The following is a 27540-nucleotide window of genomic DNA, read 5'->3' as shown; positions in this document are numbered from 1 at the left end:
TAGCTATGCCAGCCTAACCCATGGCATTGACAGTGCTACGTCGACGGAAGAACTTTTCTGTTGACCTAGCTACTGCCTCTTGGGGAGGTGGATTATCTACACAGATGGGAGTTGCACCATTGTAGCGTTTTAAGTATAGACATACCCTTTAGGCCTTATGTAGACTTCAGGGGAATTAGTAATCTGCCATATTCCCTGAGACAAAGGTGAAATTTCTCCATCACGTGCAAACCACCACCTTGTAAATGCATCACCTCTCACTTCCTCTTGCATGCATGTGGTTTAATGTATTTGGTCCTTCAGCGATTCTAAATACCACAGGATCCTTAGAAGTGCTGATGGGCTCAATTCTGATGACACTCAATCAGATAAATCTGCACAATACAGAAAGGGTTAATACTTGACTCAATCTGAGAACAGGCATGCAGTTTACATCTTCACTATTCCAAAACTATTAACTCATTTTTGTCTATATTTGTACCTCGCTTGTTTACAATAGAGAGTGATTTTACAGTATTACCGCAAACCTTTCATCCCTTTTCTTATCTAATTTTCTACATATTTTGAAGTTCACACAGACCTCTGTAACAATTATCCCTGGAAGATGATAAGCTGCTTCTAGCACACTGTTTATTTTTGACAATACTTCTGACAGATTCTGCATACGCAAACAGAGATTACATACAGTTTACTTGCTAATAAGTTTCTACAATAAATGAATACAAAACATTCTGTAAAATACATGAATACAAAACATTCTGTAAAATACAACATATTTATACAACTTAGAATGCTTTTAAACCTTTCTGAGAAATATGATCTTGTCTAACAGTAGAACTACCTTGTCTAAAGAAATGGAAGAATTCTTGAGGCTTTGCTTCCACAGGATAACTGGAACATTCTGACTTAAGTTCTAAGATGAGACTGTTAGTTCTGAAATGTAACCATCTGTATATGCAGCTTTGAGGAATTTATGGTGCAGTTTTAGCAAGGCAGGGGACCACAAGATGCTAATTACCATAGTGTAATTTTGTGTAGGATGTAATTAAATTTATATAATTGGAGAATAAACAATTTCCTGTTGCAACAGTTCCATTATTTTTTCTTTAAAACTTTTATTAAAAATAATTAAGAAACTGTTCAGTCTTGCCTGCATCCCTTTGTACTCACTGTATTTGCTCCTGTAGGGCTATCTGACTTGGATTAAGATATCTATCATGGTGGCCCCATTGATGTCGCCAGTCTGCAGCCTTTCAAATCTTGCACTCTTGGCGTCTAATTGCCAGTATCCCATTAAATTATTGAGAACATTTTATGGGAGTGATGCAACACAGCTGAGACAGGGAAAATATTTTACTTTAGCTTTTAATGCTTTAATTTAGGGTAGACTGATTGCTAAGATGGCATTTTTCAGAAGAGTTCAGCTCCCATTTAGGCATCAAAATAACTGGCCAGATTTTCAGAAGTTATCACCACATTTGACGCTGAGTTGTTTTGAAACTCTAGCACATATTTAGGTGCCTAAATGGGAGCTGACCCCTGAGTAGGTGCTGAGCTCTTCTGAAAATTTGGCTCTCAGTACTGAAAATAGAGGATCTAGTTAGTGCTGTAGTTTTTATTCTTGGTTTAGCATTCTCCGTGTCTTTCAAGGAGAGGTAACCACAGTATGGAGAGGCCTGGTGAATTTAAGGTCCTGTCTGCTAGAGATCTGTCACTGCTGTTTCTGGTGGTTGGATAATGCGCAGATGCTTTCCTGCAGAGGCTCCCCATTCCTCTGACAGTGTGAATATTCAGTGCTAAGGAGGATTTTTTTTATTAAATAAAATGTAACTTCTGAGAGTTCATTCCAAGCAGTTTTATAGCCTACTAAATCATTAGAAGAAAGTATTGATAAAAAGTTGAAACTTTCTTCCATTTATTTCTGAACTTTAAGAAAAAAGTTGTAATGGTTGAAGAATCTCTTCAGTCCATGGACACATGACTACAACAATAGCCAGTATTAAACACCCAAAATTAAAACAGGAAACGGTTAATATTGCAATACATGGAAATCTAAAAGTATTAGCTCTGAAAGAGTGTTTGTAGGTAGAAATAATACAGAGGATTAAGTTGTGCTCGTAACTATGGTACAAAATAGGGCAACAATTCTGAAAAGACTCATTGCATGTGCTTAACTTTATGCACTGAGAGACGTCAGTCTTCATTAAATATTGAGTAGGTGTTTTGATTACAGAACCTATTGACTGGTTAGGCATTTGCAACTTCACTCAAATGTTTATAAATTTGTCTAGCCATACCAAATTTTATTCATAGCAGGAATAGAACTGTAGTACCAATTTTTTTAACACCATGTAACAATAAGTTTGTAAAAAGCATGAGTTCAAATGTTAATCTATACCTTTTTGATGAAATGTCTTTTGAGTGTGAGAGTCTCTATTTATGTTGCAGGAGGGCTGATGTAAAGCTAACTGTTGAAACTTGTATGTCATCAAGTCCTATCCATAAGAAGGTATGCTCTGTATCAAAAAATCATCTTTTGTACATCTGCTATCTCTTGTGTGCTAAAACAGAATGTAAACTGCCTTGATGCAGTGACACAGACTTTTTTGCTTTTTACATTGCTTAAGATTCTATAAGGTGCTATGAAACATTTTTTGTAAATCTCTGTATAACCATATAATCTTGTGTTTAAATGTACCGTGATGTGTTTAGGGATCATACAAAATATTATTCTGATGATTTAAAATGCACATTGTAGATAAACTTGACTATGCTTGTCAATGTGAGTCACCACTAATAATCTGCTATTATTTACCAAAATGAAAAAAGTCTGAACCAAAGGTGTGATAAAAGCACCTCTTTAGTCACCTTGTACTTTGTATCTTAATTGTAGTTCATTTGTCTTTTTTGTAAATGTGAACTTTTTATGTGTGTCGTGTCTCCTGTATACTTTATGGTGCCAAGCAGCATGCTGTTAATGTTCAACAAATAATGTTAATATAATTCTACCCTAACTTTGACAGGAACTTACTGTGCGTATTACAGATGATGCAGATCCATTATTCTTGTATTCTGTTGCTATAGGAGAAGAAGATTTTCAGAGGTAATTGCTATCTTGCTGCTTTTATCCAGGAAACAATGGAACTTGCTATCATTGTGAACATTGTTTGAAGAACAAATATGTACAATATTCTATGTTTCTTACTTAATTTTACTGTTACTATATACTCTTTGCAGTTTACATACCAGCTTCATTATGTTGTCATTTTAATATAATGTACTTACTGATGTAGGTGTCAGCATTTGAGTTCAGAAGCAGATTCTATTCTGAAAGATTTCTTTATATCGTAGAGGAGTAGAAGTATAGGAAATGAGATGATGATCCTTCTTTAAAGTATTGCATTAATAATGTAAAACTTCTGTAATGTATGTGTAATGTAATGTTAACATAGTAAAAAGTTGTCATTGTTAGATATGCTGCCTAATTGAATGAATTTGGTTCTTTTGAAAGTTCTGTTTTATGCTGTTAAAATTATTTTTATGAACATGTAATGTCTGAAGTTATGGTGCATATAGTATTGCTGTCTTTAGTAAAGTCAGTGTCTGGTGGCTTTTTACATAAGGGCGGGAGTTGGTATTAAAAAAGAAATAAGATCCTTTTCTCTTAAACTTTTTTGTAGTAACTATCTTTGTGTGTGTTCTCAAAGATATAGCTGTCTCATTTACTACCCAGATCCTATTTTAATAGGAGGGAAGAAACTGAAACCTTCTAATAAGAGAGTACAGAGGAAAAACTGCCCAACTAAGGGAAACTGCTAATGACAAAACCTAATTGTTGTTTGAATAATATAGAACTACTACCCAGATCCCATTTAGAAAAGCTAATTTGTTTTCTAGACTGACGATATTTCAGAATAAAGATGGTTTTCCCTTGACTGTTTTCCTTTACCATTGCCATCCTTTTGTTTCCTTTACAGTTTAAAGAGCCAACAAGGACTGCTTGTAGATTTTTCAGCTTTTCCCCAGAAATTCATTGATTTGTTAGAACAGTGCATTTTGGAACAAGGAAAACAAGTGCCTCGGTAAGGGCAGTTTCATTATTTTGATAGAATTTGGATTAGAAAGGGGCATTCAATAAATGGAAATTCTTACCTGAGGGAGCATTTCACTGCAACCCTCACAGTAGGTTGTATGGGTGCTTGGATATCGTGGTGATGATGAGTAATGCCTTTACAATTGCCAGAGATAGAGGTAGCCAGGGGAGCTGTTCATGTGGTTTTGTATTTGCAAAGTTCCTTAACTCTGCTAAGAAAAAATAGTAGAGAAAGACCACTTTGCTGTTCTCCTGGTAATTTAAGAACTAAAATTCTCTTTCCTTATCAACAGCACCATTCTCCCTTCACTCAAGACTGCAATGTGGATGTTGACTTGGTTCCTCCATCGCCTCATGTCCAGGGCATATCTAAATCTTGCCACCTCTTCCTCAGCTTTTCCAAGATTTCTCTTTCCATCCTCAAACAAATCTCTCATTCAGGCCCTCACTGTATGTCACTTTGCCTACTGCAACAGCTTCCTCTCTGGTCTCCCTGAAATCCACATCATCCTTGTCTGCACCCTGCAAGATATTGCAGCTAAAGCCATTTTCATTGCCTCTTGTTTTGATGACGTTACTGCCCACTTTCAACCCATCCAGTTTCTCCTCATTTACTATTGAATCAGATTTAAAGCATCTTGTTACCATCCTCAAAGTTCTACATAACTCTGCCCTCTCTTACTTATTATCTGAGCTTGTCTCAGTTTGTGTGATTACCTGTTCTCAGCTTTGTGCATAAGCACCTATGGGTATGTCTCCACTGCAATCAGGAGGTGTGATTATAGCATCAAAGCAGTGAAGATGAAGCAGTGAAGTCCTGCCTGCCCATGTTCATAGGTGAGTACTCAAGTACTCTGGATTGCTGTTTCACTGCTTTTGTTACTTGAGCTAACTTTAATGCTGTAATCACATTTCCCAATTGGAGTGCAGACATACCCTGAGTGCCATCTTTCATGCTGCCCTTGTGCATTGTATCTTGGAACAGATGTTTGGGGAATATCTATCCTAGCCTTTTCAAATGCATTAGCTCCCAGACATGCATCTGATGAAGTGGGTATTCGCCCACGAAAGCTCATGCTCCAAAACCTCTGTTAGTCTATAAGGTGCCACGGGACTCTTTGCTGCTTTTACAGATCCAGACTAACACGGCCACCCCTCTGATACTAGCTCCCTTGAGTTAACTGTAAAAAAGAACTGTGGTGTAGATGAGGCCTAAAGGTTTTTAGTCTTCATTTGTGTTAGCAGGTTGAGGTAAACTTAAAGGGAGAACCTAGGGTTTACCTTGACCTGCTAGCATATATTAAAACTATAATTGTCTTGTCTTTTTACTAGAATTTTATCTTGTTACCATATGTTAGTAAACACACAATACATCTTTTTTCTAGTGAAGACAAATCCTGAGGGGCTACAACATTGTACCCAGCACTATTATTGTGTTAAACTGTGTATGCAAGATGTTCAGTGGTACATCATATCATGTAAGCTAACTCAGTTTAGGGAAAAAAAATTTTTTCCTCTAGTCCAGTGCTTCTCAAAGCAGGTCCGTCGCTTGTTCAGGGAAAGCCCCTGGTGGTCCGGGCTGGTTCGTTTACCTGCCACGTCCGCTGGTTTGGTTGATCGCGGCTCCCAGTGGCCGCAGTTCACTGCTTCAGGCCAATGGGGGCTGCGGGAAGGGTGACCAGCACATCCCTCGGCCCACACCGCTTCCCACAGCCCCCTTTGGCCCGGAGCAGCGAACCACGGCCAATGTGAGCCATGATCGGCTGAACCTGCAGACGTGGCAGGTAAACAAACTGGTACGGACCGCCAAGGGCTTTCCCTGAACAAGCGGCGGCCAGACTTTGAGAAGCACTGCTCTAGTTTAGTTTATTTCTCGTGTAGATCAACTTTTTACTTCTTGCTCCTTGACTAGTGCAGCACGTCTAGGGCCTGTCTGTACTGGAGAAAGCTGGATCTAAAATTCATTTGAAAACACAGTTTAAAAATGGCTCTCAATACCAGGTTTGAACACAATTTAGCTACCTGTCTAGACAGTCAACACTGTTGTTCAAAACAATTTTCCGAATTGATGTGACTGTCCATTCTGATGGCCACCCTGTTCAGAGCTGGTCAAGAGGAGGTTCTTGGTTGAATTCACAGATGTCTCAGTGTTTCTATAAAATAATAGTGGGAGAAGCCCAGGAAGTCAGTGAAGTTTAAAGGGCTATAACCTTTTTGATTCAAGAGACTGTTTTTAATACTTGCCTTTTGTTGATATATTTATAGGTTTTTAATTCAACTTGTAACATCTTCCCCAGCATTGGATTGCATGCCTGCATATTTAAATGTAGTAGAAACAAATCCATTCAAACATCTCACTCACTTGTCTCTAAAGCTTTTGGCAGGAAGTGACAGTGACATCAAGAAATATCTTGCCATCTGCATTAAAAATTTAAAGGTTAGTTTTAAGTCTTTCTTTTATTAAGAAATAACACAAGTACTATCAATTAAAACCTTAATAGATCAGATAGAACAAGATAAGCCTTGAACTTGGTATGATCCATGAAGGTCCATCCTTCCATGTAGAGCCCAATTGACTTGAATGGGTTTCCCGGGGGGGGGGGGTAGTGGTCCACACATGCAAATCCAATTCCAAGATCAAGCACCAAATTAGAAGGATATTTAAAGCATATGATTAGTACATTGGCTATCTCTTATTGCTAAGCTGGTGTTGTATGCATGTACCATATGTATAAGCAGTAACACCCAAGATGAGAATCAGGCTAACTCGACAAAGAGTCCTGTGGCACCTTTTAAGACTAACTGATATATTGGAGCTTAAGCTTTCGTGGGTGAATACCCACTTCGTCAGATGCAAGTGGATATTCACCCACGAAAGCTTAAGCTCCAATATATCAGTTAGTCTTAAAAGGTGTCACAGGACTCTTTGTTGCTTTTTACAGATCCAGACTAACATGGCTACCCCTCTGAGGCTAACTCAAGTGACTTCAAGAGAGGTGCTTTTTACCAGTTTACATTAGATGAAAATTGGGCCCAGTGTCTTAGATGTACATCTTTACCCCAATATAACGTGACTTGATTATAAGGCAGGTTCTCATCCAAGGCGGTAAAGCTCTGACACGCTGCTCTGAGCAGTGTGTTAAGGGTGCTGGGCCAGGCCAGAGCCAAGGGGCTCAATAAGGGGCAGAAAGTCTTGGGGGCAGTCAGGGGCTCTTTCCTCCCCACCCCAAGATCCAGGGGACAGGAGCTGGGGGAGGGCACTTTTGGGGGCCCTGCAGCCCCAGAGTGGCCTGGGAGACTAGCGGGGGGGCTGGAAGCAGCCCGTTCTGCTTTCCTCGCCCCAGCCCCAGCCCCAGCCGTGTCCTTCAGGAGAAGGGGTGTGGGGGAAGGAATCCCCACCCCGTACTCACCAGCAGTGGCAGAAGCAGAGCAGCCTGGCCCCAGCCCGCTCCACTCCACCAGCTCCCAGCCGCAGCACTCTGCTTCCTGCCACAGGTGAGTATGGGGAGTGTCCTTTCCCCAACCTCTCCGCACTCACCTGTGGTGGGAGGCAGAGTGACGCAGCCCCATCCCATTCCACTTTCCTTGCCTCGGCCCCAGCTGTGTCGCTGGGGGGTGGCGGGGGAAAGTTCCTGCACTCGCCTGCCCGGTGGGAAGTGGAGCGCCGTGGCTGGGAGCTGGCAGAGTGGAGCTGGCTGGGGCTGGGCTGCTCCACTTCCCACCGCCGGTGAGTGCGGGGAGGTTGGGGGGGAAAGGATGCCCTCCACACTCACCTGTGGCGGGAAGCAGAGCGACTCAGCCCTAGCTCGCTCCATTCCGCCACCTCCCAGCCATGGTGCTCAGCTTCCTGCTGCAGGTGACACAACTGGGGCCAGGGCAAGGAAAGCGGAGCATGCTGGGGCCGCGTCGCTCCGCTTCCCACCGCAGGTGAGTGTGGGGGGGCATCTTTTCCCCAACCTCCCTGCACTCACCGGCAGTGGGAAGTGGAGCACCGCAGCTGAGAAGTGGTGGAGTGGAGTGGGCTGGGGCTGGGCTGCTCCGCTTCCTGCTGCCGCCGGTGAGTGCCTGTCAGGGGCAGGTGAGTGGATAGGGGTTGGAGCAGGTAGGGGGTGGGGTCCTGGGCGTGATTAGGGTTGAGGGTCTCTGGAGGGGGTGGTCAAGGAACAAGGAAGTGGGGGCAAAGCAAGTTAGATATAACGTGATCTCACCTATAACACAGTGAGACTTTTTTTTGTCTCCCGAGGACCGCGTTATATCAGGGTAGAGAGGGGTGTGTGTGTGTGTGTGTGTGTGTATAAATACAAGTTTTTATCTTGTATATTTATGCTTGAAAATAATAAGCGATAACATTAGAAAGTTTCCATTTAATGGGCCTGCCTGGTATAACTAGACTGCAGTGGTTTGAAAACTATACTATGAGAGGGAAAAACTAGAGATGCTGAATGTGTTAAACCTATAATTAGTTCAAAACTCCTTCCTGGATTTTAAACTAATGAATCTCCCTCAACTCCCAGTGAGGATAATTTTGTATCTAAAGGGAAGTTTGTGCTATGGGAAAGAATTCCCTCCTCTCTAAATCTAGGCTGGCACAAGTAGGTCCCTGGCAGATGGAGTATATGCTGTTTGCTTCGTAAGAATATTTCCCCCCACCCATCTGCTATTTTAAAATCTCTTAAGTGGAGTGTGACTCCAATAACAGCTGAGTCTAGGTTTCAAACTGTGATGAACAAGTGGGTTTGAAGTTAGGCAAAAGTCTTCTGTTTCTAGAAGAAACAGAGAAATAAATACACAAGACCAGCAAATTTGCCTGGAAAATAAAAAATATTTAAGTGCTTTAGAGATCTTCCTTTTAAAACCAAATACATTACAATATTGTGAGCAAACTTCTTTCCTCCATTCCTGCTTCCTCAATCATATAACTTACTGACATATTACAATATTTGCTGTGTAGAAAGTGTAATGAATTATAACTTTTTTTAATTTTGCTAGTGGTTTGGAAGGAGACCTCCTAATTATTTTATACTGTCACCCATATTATTACTATCAGTGTCATTTTACATATTGGTAAAGGTTCTTATTATAAAGGAAAAATCTGTAATTTTAGCATGGGCTGCTTAATTATTTATAATATAGTTTGTGGGGTTTGGTGTCTTTTACTAGATGGAAAACATTATGTTGGAAGATAAGCTACACAGATCAGACGAGGGACTTTCGAAAAGACTAACAGTAACACAGCAGGTAGGAAGCAGCCTTTATTTTTAAAAAACCAAACCAAATCCTGAAAGTGTGGTGCTAAATCTATACCAAATTGACTTTAAAAAAAAAATGTAACTGCTATGCAAACAGAAATCAGCATGTAATATTTTCAGGCTTTGGCAGAAAAAAGTAAGGAACTGGATAAACTGCAAAATGAATGGACATCGCAGACCACTTCATTGACTAACAAGTACTCCCAAGAAATCACAGCAGAAAAGGAGAAAGTGCTACGGGTAAGAAGAAATATAGGCATCTGGCTCAGGTAGAGCAGCACCAGAATAACCTGTAGATTGAATACTTCATATCTATAGCATAGATATGCAAGAGTACTTCTTGGCAATCTGTTGAAGTAAATAGTCCCTTATCTAATAGCTTCTTCTAAAAAAGAGACTCCCTGCATTCTACAGTGAAGGGGGAATGTGTAAATGTAGAGTTTTAATATTGTCTGTATCTCTTGTGAGCCTAGTGTGCCTTTTTTCTTTAACTGTATTTAATTGAATTTTAAATTATTATATCTGTGTGTAAACTCAGATGTTTGTCTATGTGCTGTATATATGCATGATTAACATCCTTGTCTTCCTGCTTAAGGTTCAAGCACAGTACCAGCTTCAGCATGAACAGCAAAAGAAAGAGATGGAAGCAACTTTCAACAGAAAAGAGCGTCACTTAGAAACCAGAGTATCTGAATTTGAAACTGTTAATAAAGATCTCACAGAGAAAAAATACAAGTCTGAATCTTCTGTAAGGGAGCTGAAATCCAAATTTGCAGGACTTGAAGAGGTATAGTAAAGCTAGTATAATAAATAGTATGCTTATTGCGGAATTAAAAGTTTTGTGTTACTGGTAACATTTTTTGCCTCTTAAAAATCAATTCATCTAATGAATACTAGTAAATTGAAGTCTCTTTTTTTGTGTCGGATATTTAGCTGATGTAAATCGGCATAGCTTCGCTTTAGTCGTTGGAGCTCTGCCAGTTCACACCAGCTAAGGATCTGGCCCCTTATTTTGATATACTTAGGATGGGATATCCCAACCTTAACATATTGTTAAAGCTTGCTCCAGAGTAGTTCTGGGAGCTCTACAAGACCTTTTGTGTGTATAAGGAGGTGGGGAGAATAAATAAAGCATGTAAAATTGCTGCATAAGCCGTTCTGACTCTAAATACAGTCTGTACTGAAATGTTTCCTCCAACTCAAACATGTAGCTGCTGTGTAATTATTGACCATAATTGTATGTTTATTTCTATTTTGCAAATCCTTGCACTCTGGCTCAGGAAAATCTATTTGCATAAGCACTGTATAGCTGGATAATTGCTGTAAGGTTATTCAGAAACAAACCCCTGCATGGTAACTGGCTATTGCCCTCAGAATGCCCCATCCCTATATCAAAGCTATTTGCCTAAACATTTGCTCCTCTTTCTGTGCTTTTGCTTCATCTAACCTCACATATTAAATACAATTTTAATTTAAGGAAGAGATTGCTCTTAATTAAGGAAGGAGGGAGATGACGCATTTGTGGGAACCAAAGGCTAATGAGTGCGAGAGGCTTTTAGGTTGACCTAGGTCCTCAAAGGTTCTGGACCCAAAATGCTTATTGAAGGCATGTGACTGTTTGTTTGTTTTTATATAAATTAAAATCAAATCAAGAGAACATATCACCAAAGCTAATATAGTCTTACTACTATTCAACTAAAAATAAGTCATATCAAAACCTTTAGTAGTATCATTGAATTTGAGTTAGATCATCAAATTTAATACCAAAATAATCAGCTCTTATAAATTCTAAAGAAGACCCTAGGAATGTGGCTGTCTGTTTGATAAAATTCTTTTAGTTGGGATTATTAAACAAAGTCAATCAAATCTGTAATTTGGAGTTGGTTAAATGTCTTAATACAGAAAACAAATTATTATCTAATGTTTGAAACACATCAGTGCCAGTTATAAAGGTTTCTTCTTAAAATTTCAGTTCTTATGTGCTGGCTAATCTTTTCCTCCCTCCTTCAGGTGACAATAAGAAGAAGAACTCTATATAAACTGGAAAGTTTATCTCTCTTACCAGCAGAAGTTGGTCCCAGAAAAAAAATTACCTTGCCCATCTTGTCTCTCTCATATCCTGGGACTGACACTTCTACAACACATCATCCTTAGTTTAGCATCAGTTTTGTGAAAAGTCCCATTTTAAATTAGCAATTTAAAAAGTATTCAGTGGTTTACATGCTGCAGACACTGTAAGTCTGTGACCCCTGAAAAATATCAAAAAGCCAGGTACATGAGACAACCTTGAGGAAGCTGACAGCCTTACCCAGGTGAAAGTCTAGGGATGTCACCAGTTTACAGAAAACTTGACACACACACACACATTCTATAAAAACAGCTGATTGCTAGGGCTCTTCCAACAATTAGTTCAACATTTATCCATCAATCAGCAAGATGAAAATTAATCTTGAACAATTTATGACCAGTATCATTCTTGCAAATCAGACAGTAATCTTTCTTTTTTGGAACTGGGTTATAAATCAAACAGCTTGTCTTCTCTAATCTTCATCTTGCTATATTTTAGAAAAACATTTATCAAGATAAAACCCATATAAGAAATGTTTAAAGTTTTTTCTGTGTTGCCATATAAGCTATGTTTCTAACACCTTTATTGAAGGATGGGGGAGAGATTGAGATGAAAGGGTGAAGACAGGGTCTTATGCTGTAGGAGTCATGCTTGCCATGTGTGTACAGTAACTCCTCACTTAAGTTGTCCCGGTTAATGTTGTTTCATTGTTTATGTTGATGATCAGTTAGGGGACATACTCCGTTTAAAGTTGTGCAATACTCCCTTATAACATTGTTTGGCAGCCGCCTGCTTTGTCCACTGCTTGCAGGAAAAGCAGCCTGTTGGAGCTAGCTAGTGGGGGCTTGGAACCAGGGTGGATCAGGAGCCCTCCATCAGCTCCCCACTCCCCTAAGTTCCCTGTGCAGCAGCTGCTCAGCAGGCTACTAGTGCTGGCAGTTCAACTATCTCTCCCCGCCACTGCCATGTGCTGCTCCTGCCCTCTGCCTTGGAGCTGCTCCTGGGAGCCTCTTGCTTGCTGTGCTGGGTGGGGAGAGGGGGCTAATGTCAGGATGTCCCCCGTACTCCTGCCCCGCCCCCCACTTACCACTTCTCCATATAGAGCAGGGTGGGGACAGGACAGGGCTCAGGATGGAGAGAACTTGCTGGCCACAGCTGCTGTCTCAACTTCCTGATCTTTTTAAAGGCAATGTACTTAGAGTGGTGTCGGCGTACTTAAAGGGGCAGTGCACATCTCTCTCCTTCCCCCTCGCATACACAGGGTGTGTGTCTGTCTCTGTCTGCCATGCTGTCTCCCCTCCCTCCATTCGTGCTGCCTTGTAGAGTGTGAGGCTACATTAACAACCATGTGTTAACCCTTGAGGGCTCATCCCAACGCTAGTTGATCATTTAGCAGCAAGGCATTCCCTGGGAAATATCCCACCCTTTTCTATCCTCTAACTTCATCACCTTGACCAAGCTTCACAATCATCAATTTTTTATTTATTTTTTATTTTTTTTATCACTGTGTACAGTTTTAAATTGTTTAAAATTTATACAAGGTGTATGTGTGTATTTAGTTGTTTTTTTTTTTTTTGTCTCGTGTAAAAAAATTTCCTAATCCCCTCTCCCCATTTACATTAATTCTTATGGGGCAATTGGATTTGCTTAACATCGTTTTGCTTAAAATCGAATTTTTCAGAAACATAACTACATTAAACGGAGTTACTGTATATAAATGGATAGTTCAGAGGCATTCGCCAGCCAGCGAGAAAGGTAGTGAGAATGAAGTGTTCATTCAATAATAATAATAAATCTGAAGATGTTGCCTATTAACTTGGTAATAACTGTGGGCCAGAGCACATACTTCAGTGACAAAAGCCCCTGGATGGGGTACCAAAGGGATGACAAAAATTGTTTATTGAGAGAGGGGTCAGGGTTTCCACCCTAGAAAATAAACTGCAGTGGCTGCTTGTAGGCTTACCTAATAAAGCAGCGCCCAGAGCCTTGGACTCTGTGGATCTGAGTTTGCATGAGGTGAGGGTTGGTTTGAGGAGTTTAAGGGTTAGTTAATGAAAGGCTTCATGTAGAGCAGGGCTGCAATGCTGTCATGTGAGAGAGGAGATCGTTCCTGAAGTGCACATGTATCTACCCAACCTGCTTTCTGTCAGTTGAGCTGGTCAATAGCTTGTCAGCTGGCCCTTTTGCTGACATTTACAAAAAAGCTTGAGAAAACATGGTGTTCTTGTAATACAGAACAAGAACATTGTGAAAGATCCTGAAAGTAAGGACAACCCTGTTGTTTCAGTGACATGTGGTTACATTGTTGATAAACTGAAATTATGTAGTTCATTCATATTAATGTGCAGTAAGGTGTGAGCATGGCAGATAAGAGTTAGTTAATATGTGTTGTGTTTTTTTTGTGGAAGGGAATGAACAATCATTAATGTTTTGTGGACCTTGCAGACCCTGATAGTGTCACTGCTAACTTTGCAAAAGGAATTCCCCTGAGCGTGATCTCTGGTACCCTGATGTTAAAAGAGATGGTTTCCAGCTGACTTAAAGTTTAATTTTTAGTTCTTCTCAACAAAACTTTCAGATATGACCTGGCAAACTATTTGGGTGCCCCCCCAAAAAAACAAGACATGAGGGAGGAGGAAACTATTAAACTTCTTTCATGCTTCATAGTCCGTGGCAAAAACATTTAAAAAATCTAAATAAAATCTATCCTGCTACTATTTAAAATTAGTTTGATCCCTGCCCAAGAGCTTATAATCACTGGATTTGTTCTGTAAAGTGTCTATCAAAATTCTGAATTAATACTGAATTCAGTGTTTGCATGCAGTATTACCTGTCATGTAGCAGTGCCCTGGTCAGCCATATTGTTAGGCAAGATAGTCAGACTGACATTGTGTGTCTGAATTATAGGCAGTAGCAGGAAAATGAGTTATCTTCCCCATTTCTCTGGCATTGTTTCTAGAAACTTCTATTTGAAATGGATAGGGAAGAAATAGAGAGAAACTTGCCTGTGTGAACACCTTCTCAGCAGCTGGCATTGGGATTTTCTTTTAAGGCCTGGCAAATATCTTGGAATCTATTCAGCAATAATCATTTTTTGCATAGGTATAGTCTATTCAAATCTAAATTGCAAATCTTTATTACAACATGCGTGATCACTAAACCATACATGGTACAATCTTGATTGTCTGTCTAAATCTGCTGTTCTTTATTACAGTAACAGATTTATAGATAATACCATCATCTTCTAATTATAATGAAAAGTTATTAAAGTGACATGACACTGTTTGAGGCACCACATTTTTTACCTGCTGTTTAATCAAATTATTTTATGTAGTACTTTTATTATATACCATTAGCACTGGTGGTAGGCTTCCATTACAGTGAATTGAACAAGATGTTGTCTCTTTAGTTATTATACATGCCATATGTACAGTTATTCCTCTTCAATTCTATTTTAATTGACCACAGACTGACTTTGTTTGAAGTTAGTAAGAGGATTAGATTTTATTTTTTATTTTCACAAACATTTGTGTGTAGAAGGAGGTGGCCTAACCAAAGGCATTGACAAGATGGATGAGAATTATTCTGAAATCAGTACAGATGAACTTCTCCCCGCCCCATTTGCATAACACAATACATCCATAAAATGAACAAGTTACTCCATAATAAAAGGAGACTAATGAATAAAATTGTTTTTTTTTTAGAATAAGGTATAGTAACAGCAGGAAAACACAAACAAAACTGCCCTGTGAACTGTTTGTGTGCAATTTTCTCTGACCTCTACTCTATGATAATGGTCTCTATTACACAGTAGCAATATTGGTATGTTCCTGGTGCGGTATTTTGTGTCTTTCCTTGTCTTGTGAATAGAATTTTAGAGTTGTCACTTGTTCACACAGAGATGTTGCAAGGACTAGGTAGTATTGCTTTTGAGGCAAGGCCAAATGGTACTTTTTGTAAAAGTTTGCTTAAGAATCTACTAGCCATTTTGAGTTCTATTATTGTGTAAAATACGATCACAAATTCCAGAGACAAATGAAATCAAAACTATAGTAACTGTAATTTGCTTGAAGCATTGACACTCAGGTGTTCACTTTCAAAGACAAAATCCATGTAGTTAGGTGAGGCTCATTAAATTATTCTTGCATCTTTATTATTACTGCATCTGTATAACTGTTTAATTATTGGTATTAATTGGCTAGCACTAAAGCATGCTGAGTGCTGTACAAACATACAAGAAAACACTGTCCTTGCCTCAGAAACATTTACAATTGAACTATGTTATCATAAAAGTGTAAGGAGGATTTTGTGAGGCTCTGCACTGGACCAGAGTTATTTGCAGAGAAGCTAATAGCCTCTGAGGAAAATTTTGGCTAGAGAAGAATAGAAATATAATGAAGGTGAGTCTGTCTAAAGGGCTAATTCCTTGGATAGAGCTGACCAAACTCATAATTTTTCATTCGTTTTTCATCTACAGTTCTCCAGTCCTCAGAGAACTGCTCAGCTACTCATTCTAAAATTCTTCCCTAACACTTTAATGTAAAGACTTATTGTTTTTCTTCTATTTTTCCCCTGAATCTTCATTTGATAGGAGTATCAGAGGGAAAAACAAGAAGTTCTGTCCCTTCAAAGAGAAAATTCAACTCTTGACACAGAGTGCCATGAAAAGGAGAAACTACTAAACCAGTTAAGAACACGCATTGCAGTCCTAGAACAAGAAGTGAAGGATAAAGAGCAAGTAGTAATAAGAAGCACAGATGTCTGTGAAAGTGCACAAGAACACAAGGTTGGCAATAGCAACTCATTGCTTGAAAGATGTTCCCTAGAGGTGTAAAACATGCACATCTTGAAGATTTTTTTTTTTTAAATATTCCTTTGGGAAGTAAACCAGTTTTGAAATGATGTGGTGTTAATGTGAGGATTATGGCTTAAAACAAAGGTCTTATTTTGTCAGGGTGTGTATGTTGGCACATTCACACTAAACTTAAGCTGACCTATGTTGGGTCAACCACAGTAACTGCTGAGGTGGTTCATGTCCACACCGCCCTTCTTCTGTCAGTGGTGCACATCCTCACTAGGAGCACTCTCACCGACTGAAGAGGGGCAGTGTGGGGGGCTGAGTGTCAGGGCTGTCTGCTCTGTGTGCAGATCCCTGCTGGTAGCCTGGCTCCCTGCTCCTCACTGGGCTTCTTGGCTCCCTGTTGGGAGTGGGGCAGCTGCACCAGGCTTTTCAGCTCTGTGCTCCCAGTGTGGGGAGCCAGGGGCATGGGGGGCATCTGGGCTGTCACCAACCCAGACTCTGAGCATGGAGCTCCCCACCGGGTGCTCCCAGTGGGGGGCTGAGATGCCTAGAATGGCTGCCCTGTTTCTGGGGTGAGGGGGAGCCATGAAATTTACAAGAATGATAGCTAATAGATGTAAGTAATGCACTTCTTCGCCCTAACTACACCAACATAGGCCCTTTGCCTCTCATGGGTGGAATTATGTTGGTGTAGTAGGGCACTTACATCAGTGGGAGCAAGGCTGCAGTGTGTACGCTGACATAAATAGGTCAATGTAAGCTGTCTTATGTTGACCTAATGCTCTAGTGTAGACCAGGCCCGTGTATATATACATAGATATAATGTTCTTCTTCCTGCTCGGCTGCCACCAATTAACTTTGTTTTTAAACACAGTTTCCTTTAAATTTGAAACAGTCCAACATGGCTACAGTCAAATTGGTTTGTTTAATTGTACTTTTTAACACAATACATTAATGTATTCAGTGCTCATGAAAGAATTCATAGTCTTGGAAACGGAAGTTGTATTTACAGACCAGGCAGCAGCAGCGTACATTTCCCCATGCTGCCCTGCTTGCGTACATTAACATTGAGATGGAAGATCTACTCTAAAGTGACTCTCCCTCACAAGTGCAACCTCTGGTCTCTTTCTACATCTGCCAGCAAGGATGACAATTGTGATGGTACTTTCTGAGAGGGACAGTTCTCCACTAGGCCTATCAGGACAGCCTTCAGATGATCCCCACACACACACTTTTTTTTTTTTACACACACTTTTTTTAACCAGCAAAGGCACCGACTTTCTAATCTCAGAGTGCTTGACCCCCTACTCCACTTCCTGCCCCTGCCCCTGCCCCTGCCCCTGCCCCTACTCTTCCTCCGAGGTCCCACCCCCACACCATTTCCTGTCCCTGCCCCCAAGTGCGGCCCACCCTCGCTCCACCTCTTCCTGCCCCTGATCCTCTCCTTCTCCTGCCCGCTGCTGAACAGCTCATCCTCGGTGGATGGGAGGCACTGGGAGGGAGGGAGAGGGTCTGCCGATGGATGCTAAGCATCCACAATTTTTTTTTTCCTTTGGTGCTCCAGCCCCGTACCACCCACAGAGTTGGCACCTATGTTAACTAGATCTCCTTCACAGGCTGTCATGGGTTGCCACTGAACAGGACTAATTTCAATTGGTGACCTAGAAATAAAATGCACACACTCTCCCATTACTAATCCCTGGAATCTTGCAGTCACCAGCACCACTACATTTCAGCGTTTGTTATATTGACATTGTCCTGTCACGAATACAAAACTATCTTTCAGAAAAAGTTGGAAGAATCTCTGGAAATGAAACAGCTTCAAATTGGAAAATTTGAAACCACCGTGAAGTCTATTTCTGAGGAACTTCTGAAAGTAAGACACTTGTGAGCATTTATTAAATTTTAATGTATGGGGCAGGTTTTTCACTTGTGTTGTGTTCTTTTTTTTTACTTTTGGGTGTGAGTAGGGTAATGAAATTATCAAAAAGCTCCAGGGAGAGATGAAGAAACTAATGGAGAAGATGAAGTTAAAAAATGCAGTGACATTGCAACAAGAAAAAATATTAGGAGAAAAAGAGCAAACCGTTCTAAAGGAGAGATTGGAGCTTAATAATGTGAAACAAGCCCTTCAACAAAAAGAGGAAGAGGTAAATGTCTGTGTGTGTGTATATATATTTTGCATGGAAAAGTACAGAGTAATACAAATATTTAATGTTTACGTACAGTGTGCAAGCTTTACCACAATCTCCTGGAAGGCAGGTTGATAACCTGACTCTCCCCAACCCTTGTAATTGTCAGTGTGTTATTAGTATCATAATGATTGTTATGGGGAAAAAGTAAGAATAGAAAGGTTGGTATTGATCGTGTTGCTAAATAAGGAAGAATTGTACCAGTTTTTTAAACTTAAAAAAAAAATCTTTTGAAGACTAGATTGCTCAGACTAATGAATTATATACTATAATTTCATTACTGTTCTCAGGTCTTGAAGTTGCAAGAGCAGCTGGACATCACTGATCAGAAATTGGAAGAAAGCAAACAGCTGCTGAAAACTAATGAGAATGGTAAGGAGAGTAAAGGCACCCTTTAGAATGATGATGTAAACTATCGAACTAAAACCTGTGCCTTATTAAGAACATTTTTATATTCCATGGGCACTTTAGTTTTGCTACTTCTCCACTCTGTTATGAATTGAAACCAATTTCAAGGGCAAAGTTTGATCTTTGAACTGGAAAAGGTGGGTATTGAATTTCTCTGTGTGCATATCGAGGCATCAGTGAAGTTCTGATTTGTTAAGTCAGTAGAGTAACTGAGATCAGAATTTGGTACAAAATTTTTATTGTAAGACTATTATAGTATATAGCTATGTGGGAGAGGCAATAAAGGCTATTACAATTAATAAAACTTATAGATATGTGCAAAGTCACATTAATGATGGTTGAATAACAACTCTGCCACTCCAACCCTGTCCAAGACCTAGCTACCAGGAAACAAAGAACATTGTCTTCAATGGGAGTTGAAGGTGTTTGCCACCTCACGCTCAGTGCTCAGCACTGCAAGATGGGGTTCAATTGCATCCCCATTATATGTGGTGTTAATCCCTAGAGCTTCATTTAATTGACTTCTTTCAATCAATCTAAATTCAGCACTTAATATTGTAAATAACTTGTGCATGTTTAATATACAATATGATAGATGTTGTGACCAATGCATTTTGATTACTGTTGGCTTTCTGAAAATACATATGCTGTATAATTAGTGTAATTCCATTTACAGTATATTGAAATTAGGTCAGTTGGCCTTGCTTGCATGTGTCCTCAAAGTTAAGGCATTAATTCATTGTCCTATCTTTAGTCCTCAGTTACAAAAATACAGGCAAGTATATTAGAGTATGAGACAAATCAGAAATCTGTTACATTTTATGTGGAGCTGAACGTTAATTTCATGCATTTCTTTCTCCTTGTAGTAATTTCCTGGCTAAATAAACAACTGAATGAGAATAAAATTGCATCAATGCATGGGGCATCAGGTCACAGTGATATGCCATGTGCTGGAAGTGCCACCAATTCAGCAGCCTTGCAGTATGGCCTGGTAAGTATTTGTGCTGTATTACACTGAATTATGGTTGGGGAAATCTTTTTGATTATTTATATGCACAAAACCACAGTAAGTCTCAGATCTGAATGAAAACTGAACAAAGCCACACAGTTCTAAACATACCCATCTCTCACTCCTGGGGCAAGATTTTTGGTCTTGCCTGTAGCTGTTTGTTTTGCATTTTCTCAACAGCACAAAGCCACTATAAACTGCTCTGAGGGCAGCTGAGGATTTCTTCTGAGTCACAAAGAGGATTTGTTGGGGGTTGAGTGGAGTATACAGTGCTCTTCTTGATTTCCAGTGCTAGCCATTTAAAGCAGCTTTTAAACAGTACCTAGCATAGGTTAGGGCAGTTTCTTGGCCTCTCTCTTCCTCCTCCTCTTCCCCTCCCCCCATATTAACTTTATGCCCACTCTGTTCCCTATCTTTTCACACACCTACCTTTGTCAGCTGTGCTGAGCATCTATCCCTTGGGGTTCAGGTGAGCATGGTTGATGGTTGAGATCTGACTGGGAGGGAAAAACAAAATGTGCAGTGGTCGCATGTGAAATTTCTTCCATTTTAAAGGATTCTGGTAGAGTGAGAGCAAGTTCCTACACTTAACCTGAGGGATATGGCTGAACTGGTTACCCCCTCTCAGAGTGGCCAAAATTATACAATGGGTACACTTTATATAGTTTCAATGGACACAGGAGGAAATAATAAATTGGCTGGCCTCCTCTTCATTCAGAAGATGTACTGCCATATTAGAAACAGTCATTATCTTGTCTGTGAGACTATTGAACCCAGGACAGAGTTTTTTCCAGACAGGTGTCCATTACTGGTATACATCTGGACAATGGAAATTGCCAGCAGCGCAGAAAATTTAGTGTGTTATCTTCATGCAGTTTCTTCCTGATGTTTTATCACTTCAGAATCAGCAGGAAAAGATACGTAGCCTCTATCCAGTACATGTTAGCTCATGCAAACAAAGGATTAAGAATTGTAAGTAAAAATAGTCAATGGAGAAACATTAAATGAAGTCTGAGGTTGTTTAGTGCTTTCCAAATTATACAAACACAGTAGGGGATTTATATATATCCCAATGATACTTGTCTGAAGAAAAGAGCTGTTGTTGTTCAGGAATTCTGAGGTGTATAACAGATGGCACTAAACTGAAGCTGTGGATGATATTCGGAGCAGAAGAAAAAAATCTTAAGATGATATTGACAGGTGGTACAGAGGTGAAAATGCATCCCAGTGGCTCAGTGAAAAATGCAGCAGTGAAGAAATAGACTGATGTACTATGGAAAATTAGACCAGGAGGACACTTAACAAGCATTTCACTTCTTTCAGGACCATCTGGAAGATGGCTTCTAACAAGTGTAAAAAAAGGAAAATCAATATGATTGTTAATTCTAAGGGCTGGTTACACTCTCTCAGTCTCTGCATCCAGCTGACAAATCATTAATGAGTGAGTGGTACACAGCTGAAATAGTAGAGGCACTGTGCTTTGTTAGATGGCTGACATAAGTTTGGCTCCAACTTTTAAATTGCCTCAGAAATAATGTGTAAATTTAAAAACTGTTGCCTTCAGAGTTCAGCTTGAAAATCATTTGTGAAGACAATTTTTTTCTTTTAAATGGCAAAAGTAATATTGTGGCTATTATAAATGCAATACAGTGGAGCCAGATTGTAGAAAGAAATTGTGTCCAGGCATGGTGTAACCACTTTTTACTAAGAGCGAGCTATTTCAATTTCCAGCTCTGTTTCTCAAAAACACTCAAGCTAGTCTGAAACTTCTCCTGCATATCTTTAGCTCACCACTCGCTAATGTCAGACTGTTCAGAAGAGTCACTTCACCTTACAATTCTAGTAAATGGACAGGTTGGTTGGTTAGGATTTTTTGTGTCAGTTTAAAAAAAATTGATGGATGAGGAGACTTCCTCAAATATCACTTTAATTTATAACAAAACCCTTTAGGAGCTGCTCCAACAATCCATCTGCTTTGAAGGGATTTCTCCCATTTTCTTCAGTCCTATTTGGCTTTTTAATTTGTTGATTTGTTCTAAGGAAGTGGGATCATGCAGATTTTAAATCCCCTCCATTTCCAGAGTAGTGAGAGACAGATACTTTGGCTCTGCTGTCATTTTAAAATTCTTCTCTATTCCTAATTTGCTGGCTGACAGATGGGAGGTGAAGGACCCAACTCTAGGGATTCTCTGAATTTACTGAGTCCCTAGATGGCAAGCTTTCAGTTGGGAATGCTATTTACAGAGATCTATACTTAATTTGGTATTCTACAACCATCAGAGTGGGATTGTTATCCCTTTAGGAATAGTGAACTGACTCCACTGCTGCGGAATCCAAGAAGATGGCTGGGGTTTTCATTGGTCAGGAGCCAAGTGAACTAATTTTTTGTCAAAGAACAACCTAAGGAATAGTTGTCGTAATGGGTTCTTTTTACTAAGGATTTCAATATTACAATCACCCTGGATCTGAATTGAAGAAATTAAATTGCAGTTTATGAATCTGTCTATCTCTCTAGCTAGATCACTACTGTCAAAATATTTGCAGGAAAATCATTTGGGTAAAATTCTTCAAGCTGTTCTCTTGATGACAAATACAGCTGTATGGCTCAATTATCTTTTATCCACTTAACATTTTTTGGTTGACAAGAATTTACTTTCTTGAAAATTAGACTCATGGTGCTAGATGGATTAAGATGCTTTGCAGGATGGGTGTGCAGTGAGATGCCTCTGAAAAGAAGTGATAAATATTTTCTTAATAGGCAGTTGTATATAAAAATAACCTAGCAATGAGTAAAATTCCCAAACATTTCCATAATAATGTTAGGAGTCACCAGATGATGCTATTATAGTTAGTCTAACAAGTCATGTTTGACTGTGTAGGACTTTTTGGGTGTTGGCGGGGGTAGGGGTGAAATCACAGTGTTCGGGGTGTGGTGGTTTAGTTATAAAAACTTTATTTGATTTGCTTTCTAAATCTTGTACAGAAATAACATGTTAGGAAAGAGCTGATAACTACAGACTATGTCACGAAACCAAACCAGTCCATTAAAGCAAGGTAAAATTTTCAAGAGTTCTTAGGAACTTAAGAGCAAAACCCCACTTTTGAAAATGGAACTTTGGCTCCTAATACAGTTTAGGCTCTCTTTTTTTTTTTTTTTCAAAATTTTACCCGAGTTGTCTAACTTTCATAGTTTCAGAAAATCTGTAAGAACAGTGCATCCTTAAAACAACAACAAAAAACAGGTGGGGGTAAGGCTGTCTAGTATAAATGGGAAAAGCATGAATATTCTTAGGGAGAGGAAGAAATTTAAATAGTCAGCACGTCTTCAAGGGTCTCCTAAAATTCAATGCTGAGGAGCAAAAATGTTGTTATATACTTCTTTGGAGAAGAAGAGGAGTAGAGACATTTATAATACTTGGATAGATCTGCTGAAGAGAAAAGAAAGCTAAACGCATTTTACAATAGGATTTGAAACTCGGCAAAAGCTAACCCATTGTTAGTACTCCCTACGTTTTAAAACTAAACACAGGTTCCAGCTGAATCCATGGAGTAATCTGAGACAGAGTTAAAGTTCCTGGCTAAGGGCAGAGAAATTACTGACCTGAACAAAGTGATTTGGGATAGGATAATGTTTGACTGATTCACTAAAAGTTGTGAAAAGCTGATAAGACAGGAAGCTGAATAAAAATTAGACAGTATTAGAACACAAGAAAAGGCTGAAGCCCAGTTAAAATAGACACAAGATTGACACAAGCTCTTTAACTAACCAACATTTTTAACTGAATGCTTTCACTTTTTACAGAAGATAAAGGTGTTCAGATTACCATCCACAAAGGAGAAAGTATGACATAATGTCAAGTATCAGAGGAGTAGCCATGTTAGTCTAGATCTGTAAAAGCAGCTGAGAGTCCTGTGGCACCTTATAGACTAACAGACGTTTTGGAGCATGAGCTTTCGTGGGTGAATACCCACTTCGTCGGATGCACTATGTCCAAGTGCTCATGACATAATGAGCACTTGGAAAAAAGTCTTGTTATGGTGAAAGGCTGAGACTAAACTTACAAATGACCAGACTTTCTTTATTTAAAAAAAAAAGTGCAGTCACTGACATCCTTTCATCTGGCCTCAAAAATACCCTGTTTTGGAACTACTTTCAAACTCAGTTAACCTCTGGTAACATTATATCAGAAGAGGCCTATGGGTGGCAGTGCTATTGCTTGCCGCAGGCTTCCATGGTATTATGAAGGGGACTCTTTTTTCCTAAAACTTTTGGTTCCCTCCATTGGGGAAAAGATGCACAGTGGAAGGGGCTTTTCCACTTTGAAAACATTAATAAAGGATGGGCACCTTTTTTGAGGTAAGGGGAAAAGAGGGACATTTGTCACAAATCTGTTTGCTTAGCGTTTCTTTTTCTATTTAGCTTTTGCTTAGCAACAAAGCTTGTACTATGGACCTATGTTATGTTTCTTGCTTAGCACATACTTAGACATTAAAAAACATATGTGAATGAAGGGTTTGTGTGTGGTGTGTTTTTTTTTTTTTTTTTTTTTTTTTTTTTTTTTTCCCCTCCTCCTTTGGAGTAAAACTGACCTTTCTGCCTTACTATACTTGAGACTTTTGTAGTTCTATCACAAAAATATCAAGACAACTTAAGAATATTTGGGAGGTGTAGAGAGGTTAGCCAGGGCTCATCCCTCTCCTGGGTGGCAGGGAACCACACCGCCTCCCTTAGTCCTTGCACGGCCTCTTGGGGAATCAGTTGGGCCTCAGGCACAAGCCGTTCGGCAGGGGGCTGAGCATGCACAGGTGGTAATAAGCCCAGGCCCTGGGGTGGGGCAGGGCAGTAAAGAGTCCAAGGCTCAGGCCCTCATGCAGGGGTTGAGCAGACACAGGTAAATATGTGATTCAGGTTCCAAGCAGCCTGAGAGAGGGGGAGACTGGGTTGTGGGGGGACACAGACCCTCTCATTCCACTACGTCCCAGCCCGGGGCCCTAGTGGTGGCCAAAGGGCCGCTGCTGTCAGTGGAGATCCTGGCCACAACACCCTGACATGAGTTCCAGACTCGGGTTGGCTGCCACCGAGCTACTTCCCAAGTCCCCCTCTGGAGGTACCTGGGTCAAGGTGGTGTCCTCAAGGGAGTCAATCACCATTGGATCCTCGGGGTAGTTGGCAAGGGGTAGGCTCAGCGACACTCCCACACGCTGGTCCGTGTCGAGTGTCAGCAAGTCAGGCCAGTCTCCAAGTCCGCCGCTGGTCGCTGGAGTCTCCCCTGCGGGAGCTGGGCCAAAGGCGTCTGGCCTCTCCAGCGGCTGCCTCTCAAGTGAGCTCTTATACTTCCTGTCCAGCCTCTGACCCTAAGGGGAACGGCCTTGGAGTGCCTGGCTCCACCTACTCTGGTGTCCGGCGGAGCTCGTCCCTCTCCGGAGCACTAGGGAACCACACCAGCTCCCTACAGGAGGCCTGTTTACTTTTGTCATATTTTACTTTAAACAGACTTTTCTTCCACTTATTTTTGTTTGTTTCCCTTACAGCCTCAGCTTCTACTTTGTAACAGTCCTTTCTCTGTCCCTGTGATGCCTCCACCAATTAGCACTGCTTCCCTTTCTAATAACTATAAAGGCTCTGTTCCTCTGCGAATGAATGTCTCACGTGTGGTCACCAGTGCTGCAAGATATAATCCACAGGCAGGCATATATACTTTATTGTTTTTCACCTCCTTTGCACTATAATGTATTCTGCTGAAGTGTCCTAGTTTTGAACAGCTTAATTCTCCATTGTGATTTGCCTCTGGATAATGCACAACGGAACATTAATGTTAACGTGGAATGTTTTGACTCTAATAACTGCGTTAGAGAACTAGAGCTGTGCTTAATGTAAATGTTGAAAAATAGAACACTTTGAAATGGCCAATACTCTTATCTAAGTATTCCCCTCTGTCCAATAGTTTTTTGACTTATGTCATAAATACAACATAATGACACGTGTTAAGAAAACATTACTAACCATTTTTGAAAGATTATGCACAGAGTACAAGAGAGGAATTGGGTAAATGGTTTTGGAGGAAAGGTGGGAGAAGTGTTTTTCTTAACCATTTTTGCTTATTTGTTCCTCCTGGAAAAATTAACTATGAGCCCAATTATATATCTGAAAAAGCATTATTTTCATTTTTCTAAAACTGTACAATAAATGGCCTTTATCTTGTAACTTTCACTGCCTCCCTACACTCTGCCCACTAATCCATTTCTGCTAGGGACTACTACTTACATTCCAAATCTCTGGGCAGCTTTTAAGCAGTCTGGCATTTTGTTAATTTAAAAAAAAAAAAAAAAAAAAAAAAACCTGGTGCAAGAAATGGTACTATAAATGTTCTCTCTATTCCCTCCCTGAGCAAAACTATCACTAGTCTATGGCTCAAGCCTGACTAAACCCATTCTTGTGCCTGATATCTCACAATTCATCAGAGCTAGAAATGTCTCGAGCCCACAAAAGAGCTGGGATCTCAAATCTTGTAATAGTATAAAGAATCTGTTCCTGGCTTCAGCCAGCTGCACTATATTGGACCTTACAATTGCAACATTTGATATGTAGTAGTCTTTTTTTTTCGAAGTGGATCATTTGATCTACCTCCCATTTGTAGAGTTAGACTCGAAGCCAAAATTCTTTTAGTACATAGTTGGAGGATACGAAAAACAGAAATTAAAAAAAATCAAAATTGGGTCTATAGGTGGAGAATATGAAAACAATAAATTTAGATTTAACTGTAAAAAAGTAGCATAAGAAAATATGTAAATATGTTTAATTTGAAGCTTCTATTGACAATTGTGAGGCAACATTCAAAAAATGCGGTAATCTCAAACTTGCCTCAGTAAAGCTTTATCCCCTACAACTTTTTATTAAGTTTACCTTTAGATTAATTATTCACATAATGTATTAAAAATTAGCCCATTGCCTAAGCCTCTGGTTGCACTTACAGCAATAAATTCAATAATACAGATATTATGCTGTTCCAAAGTGGGTACATCAGGCATTCCCTCACAGATGTAGTTTCCTCTCAAGAACACAAACTAGGGGCCTTCTCCTGCACCTCTTGAATTCAATGAGAGTTTTGTCATTGGCGTCAGTGGAAGCAGAATCTGGCTCCAGAAGCCAGTGGGCATGACTCTTCACCAGTTGAGCCATGTATTTTCACTGAAGACAATGGAGTCATGCAAGCATAAAACTAGTATAGTACAGCAGAGGTCTAGGCCTGATGTTCCCAAGTAATGTTTTAAAAAAATAAAGGACTTTAAAAATCACAAAATATGGCTTAATGGTACAATGATGATTTGTGTTCTATTTGGGAGACGAAAATGTGTGCTGTCTATGGTGATGGGAGCCTTATAAACACACACAAGTCTTGTCCAATGTTTTTGTTTTTCACTCTCTAAATTGTATAGGTACGCATCAACTTATCAGCAAATTCAACCAGCACTCCATTACATGAGACAAGACCTTGTCCACCAGCCTCCACTCCTTTAGTGCCCCCAAACTCAGGCCATGTGTAAGTTGTGGTGTGTTTTTTCCTTGTTTTTTTGCTGAGTGATATAACAAACTACATCATTTTATGGTAACTTCTAAAGACAGATTACACAAGTCCTATTTTCACTTTTAAGTGTGTGTGTGTGTGTGTGTGTGTGTGTGTGTGTGTGTGTGTGTGTGTGTAAAAAGCTTTTATGAAAA

General features: G+C 39.9%; 2 protein-coding genes across 5 annotated transcripts in view; both read left to right on the top strand.

Annotated features, from left to right (window-relative positions):
* The window catches only part of LRRC2 (leucine rich repeat containing 2), an 865563-nt gene that overhangs the window by 92584 nt on the left and 745439 nt on the right, over positions 1 to 27540 (top strand). The gene's annotated exons all lie outside the window — the stretch shown is intronic.
* The window catches only part of LOC127047496 (spindle assembly abnormal protein 6 homolog), a 40449-nt gene that overhangs the window by 7435 nt on the left and 5474 nt on the right, over positions 1 to 27540 (top strand). For all 4 annotated transcript variants that reach the window (XR_007773393.1, XM_050945824.1, XM_050945825.1 and 1 more), the window contains exons 2-14: positions 2449 to 2509; positions 3024 to 3103; positions 3978 to 4082; positions 6359 to 6530; positions 9254 to 9331; positions 9463 to 9582; positions 9938 to 10129; positions 16002 to 16196; positions 17998 to 18087; positions 18182 to 18361; positions 18694 to 18775; positions 19678 to 19802; positions 27258 to 27361. Coding sequence is in view for 3 of the 4 variants with exons in the window: in XM_050945824.1 (XP_050801781.1) it covers positions 2483 to 2509; positions 3024 to 3103; positions 3978 to 4082; positions 6359 to 6530; positions 9254 to 9331; positions 9463 to 9582; positions 9938 to 10129; positions 16002 to 16196; positions 17998 to 18087; positions 18182 to 18361; positions 18694 to 18775; positions 19678 to 19802; positions 27258 to 27361 (1550 nt within the window). In the remaining variant the exon portion in view is untranslated. The remainder of the gene's footprint in view (positions 1 to 2448; positions 2510 to 3023; positions 3104 to 3977; positions 4083 to 6358; positions 6531 to 9253; positions 9332 to 9462; positions 9583 to 9937; positions 10130 to 16001; positions 16197 to 17997; positions 18088 to 18181; positions 18362 to 18693; positions 18776 to 19677; positions 19803 to 27257; positions 27362 to 27540) is intronic.

The sequence above is a fragment of the Gopherus flavomarginatus genome, chromosome 3 (genome assembly GCF_025201925.1).
Source record: "Gopherus flavomarginatus isolate rGopFla2 chromosome 3, rGopFla2.mat.asm, whole genome shotgun sequence".
Taxonomy (NCBI): Eukaryota; Metazoa; Chordata; order Testudines; family Testudinidae; genus Gopherus; species Gopherus flavomarginatus.
Note: the sequence above shows the minus strand (reverse complement) of the source record. Positions and strands in the feature narration are given on the sequence as shown.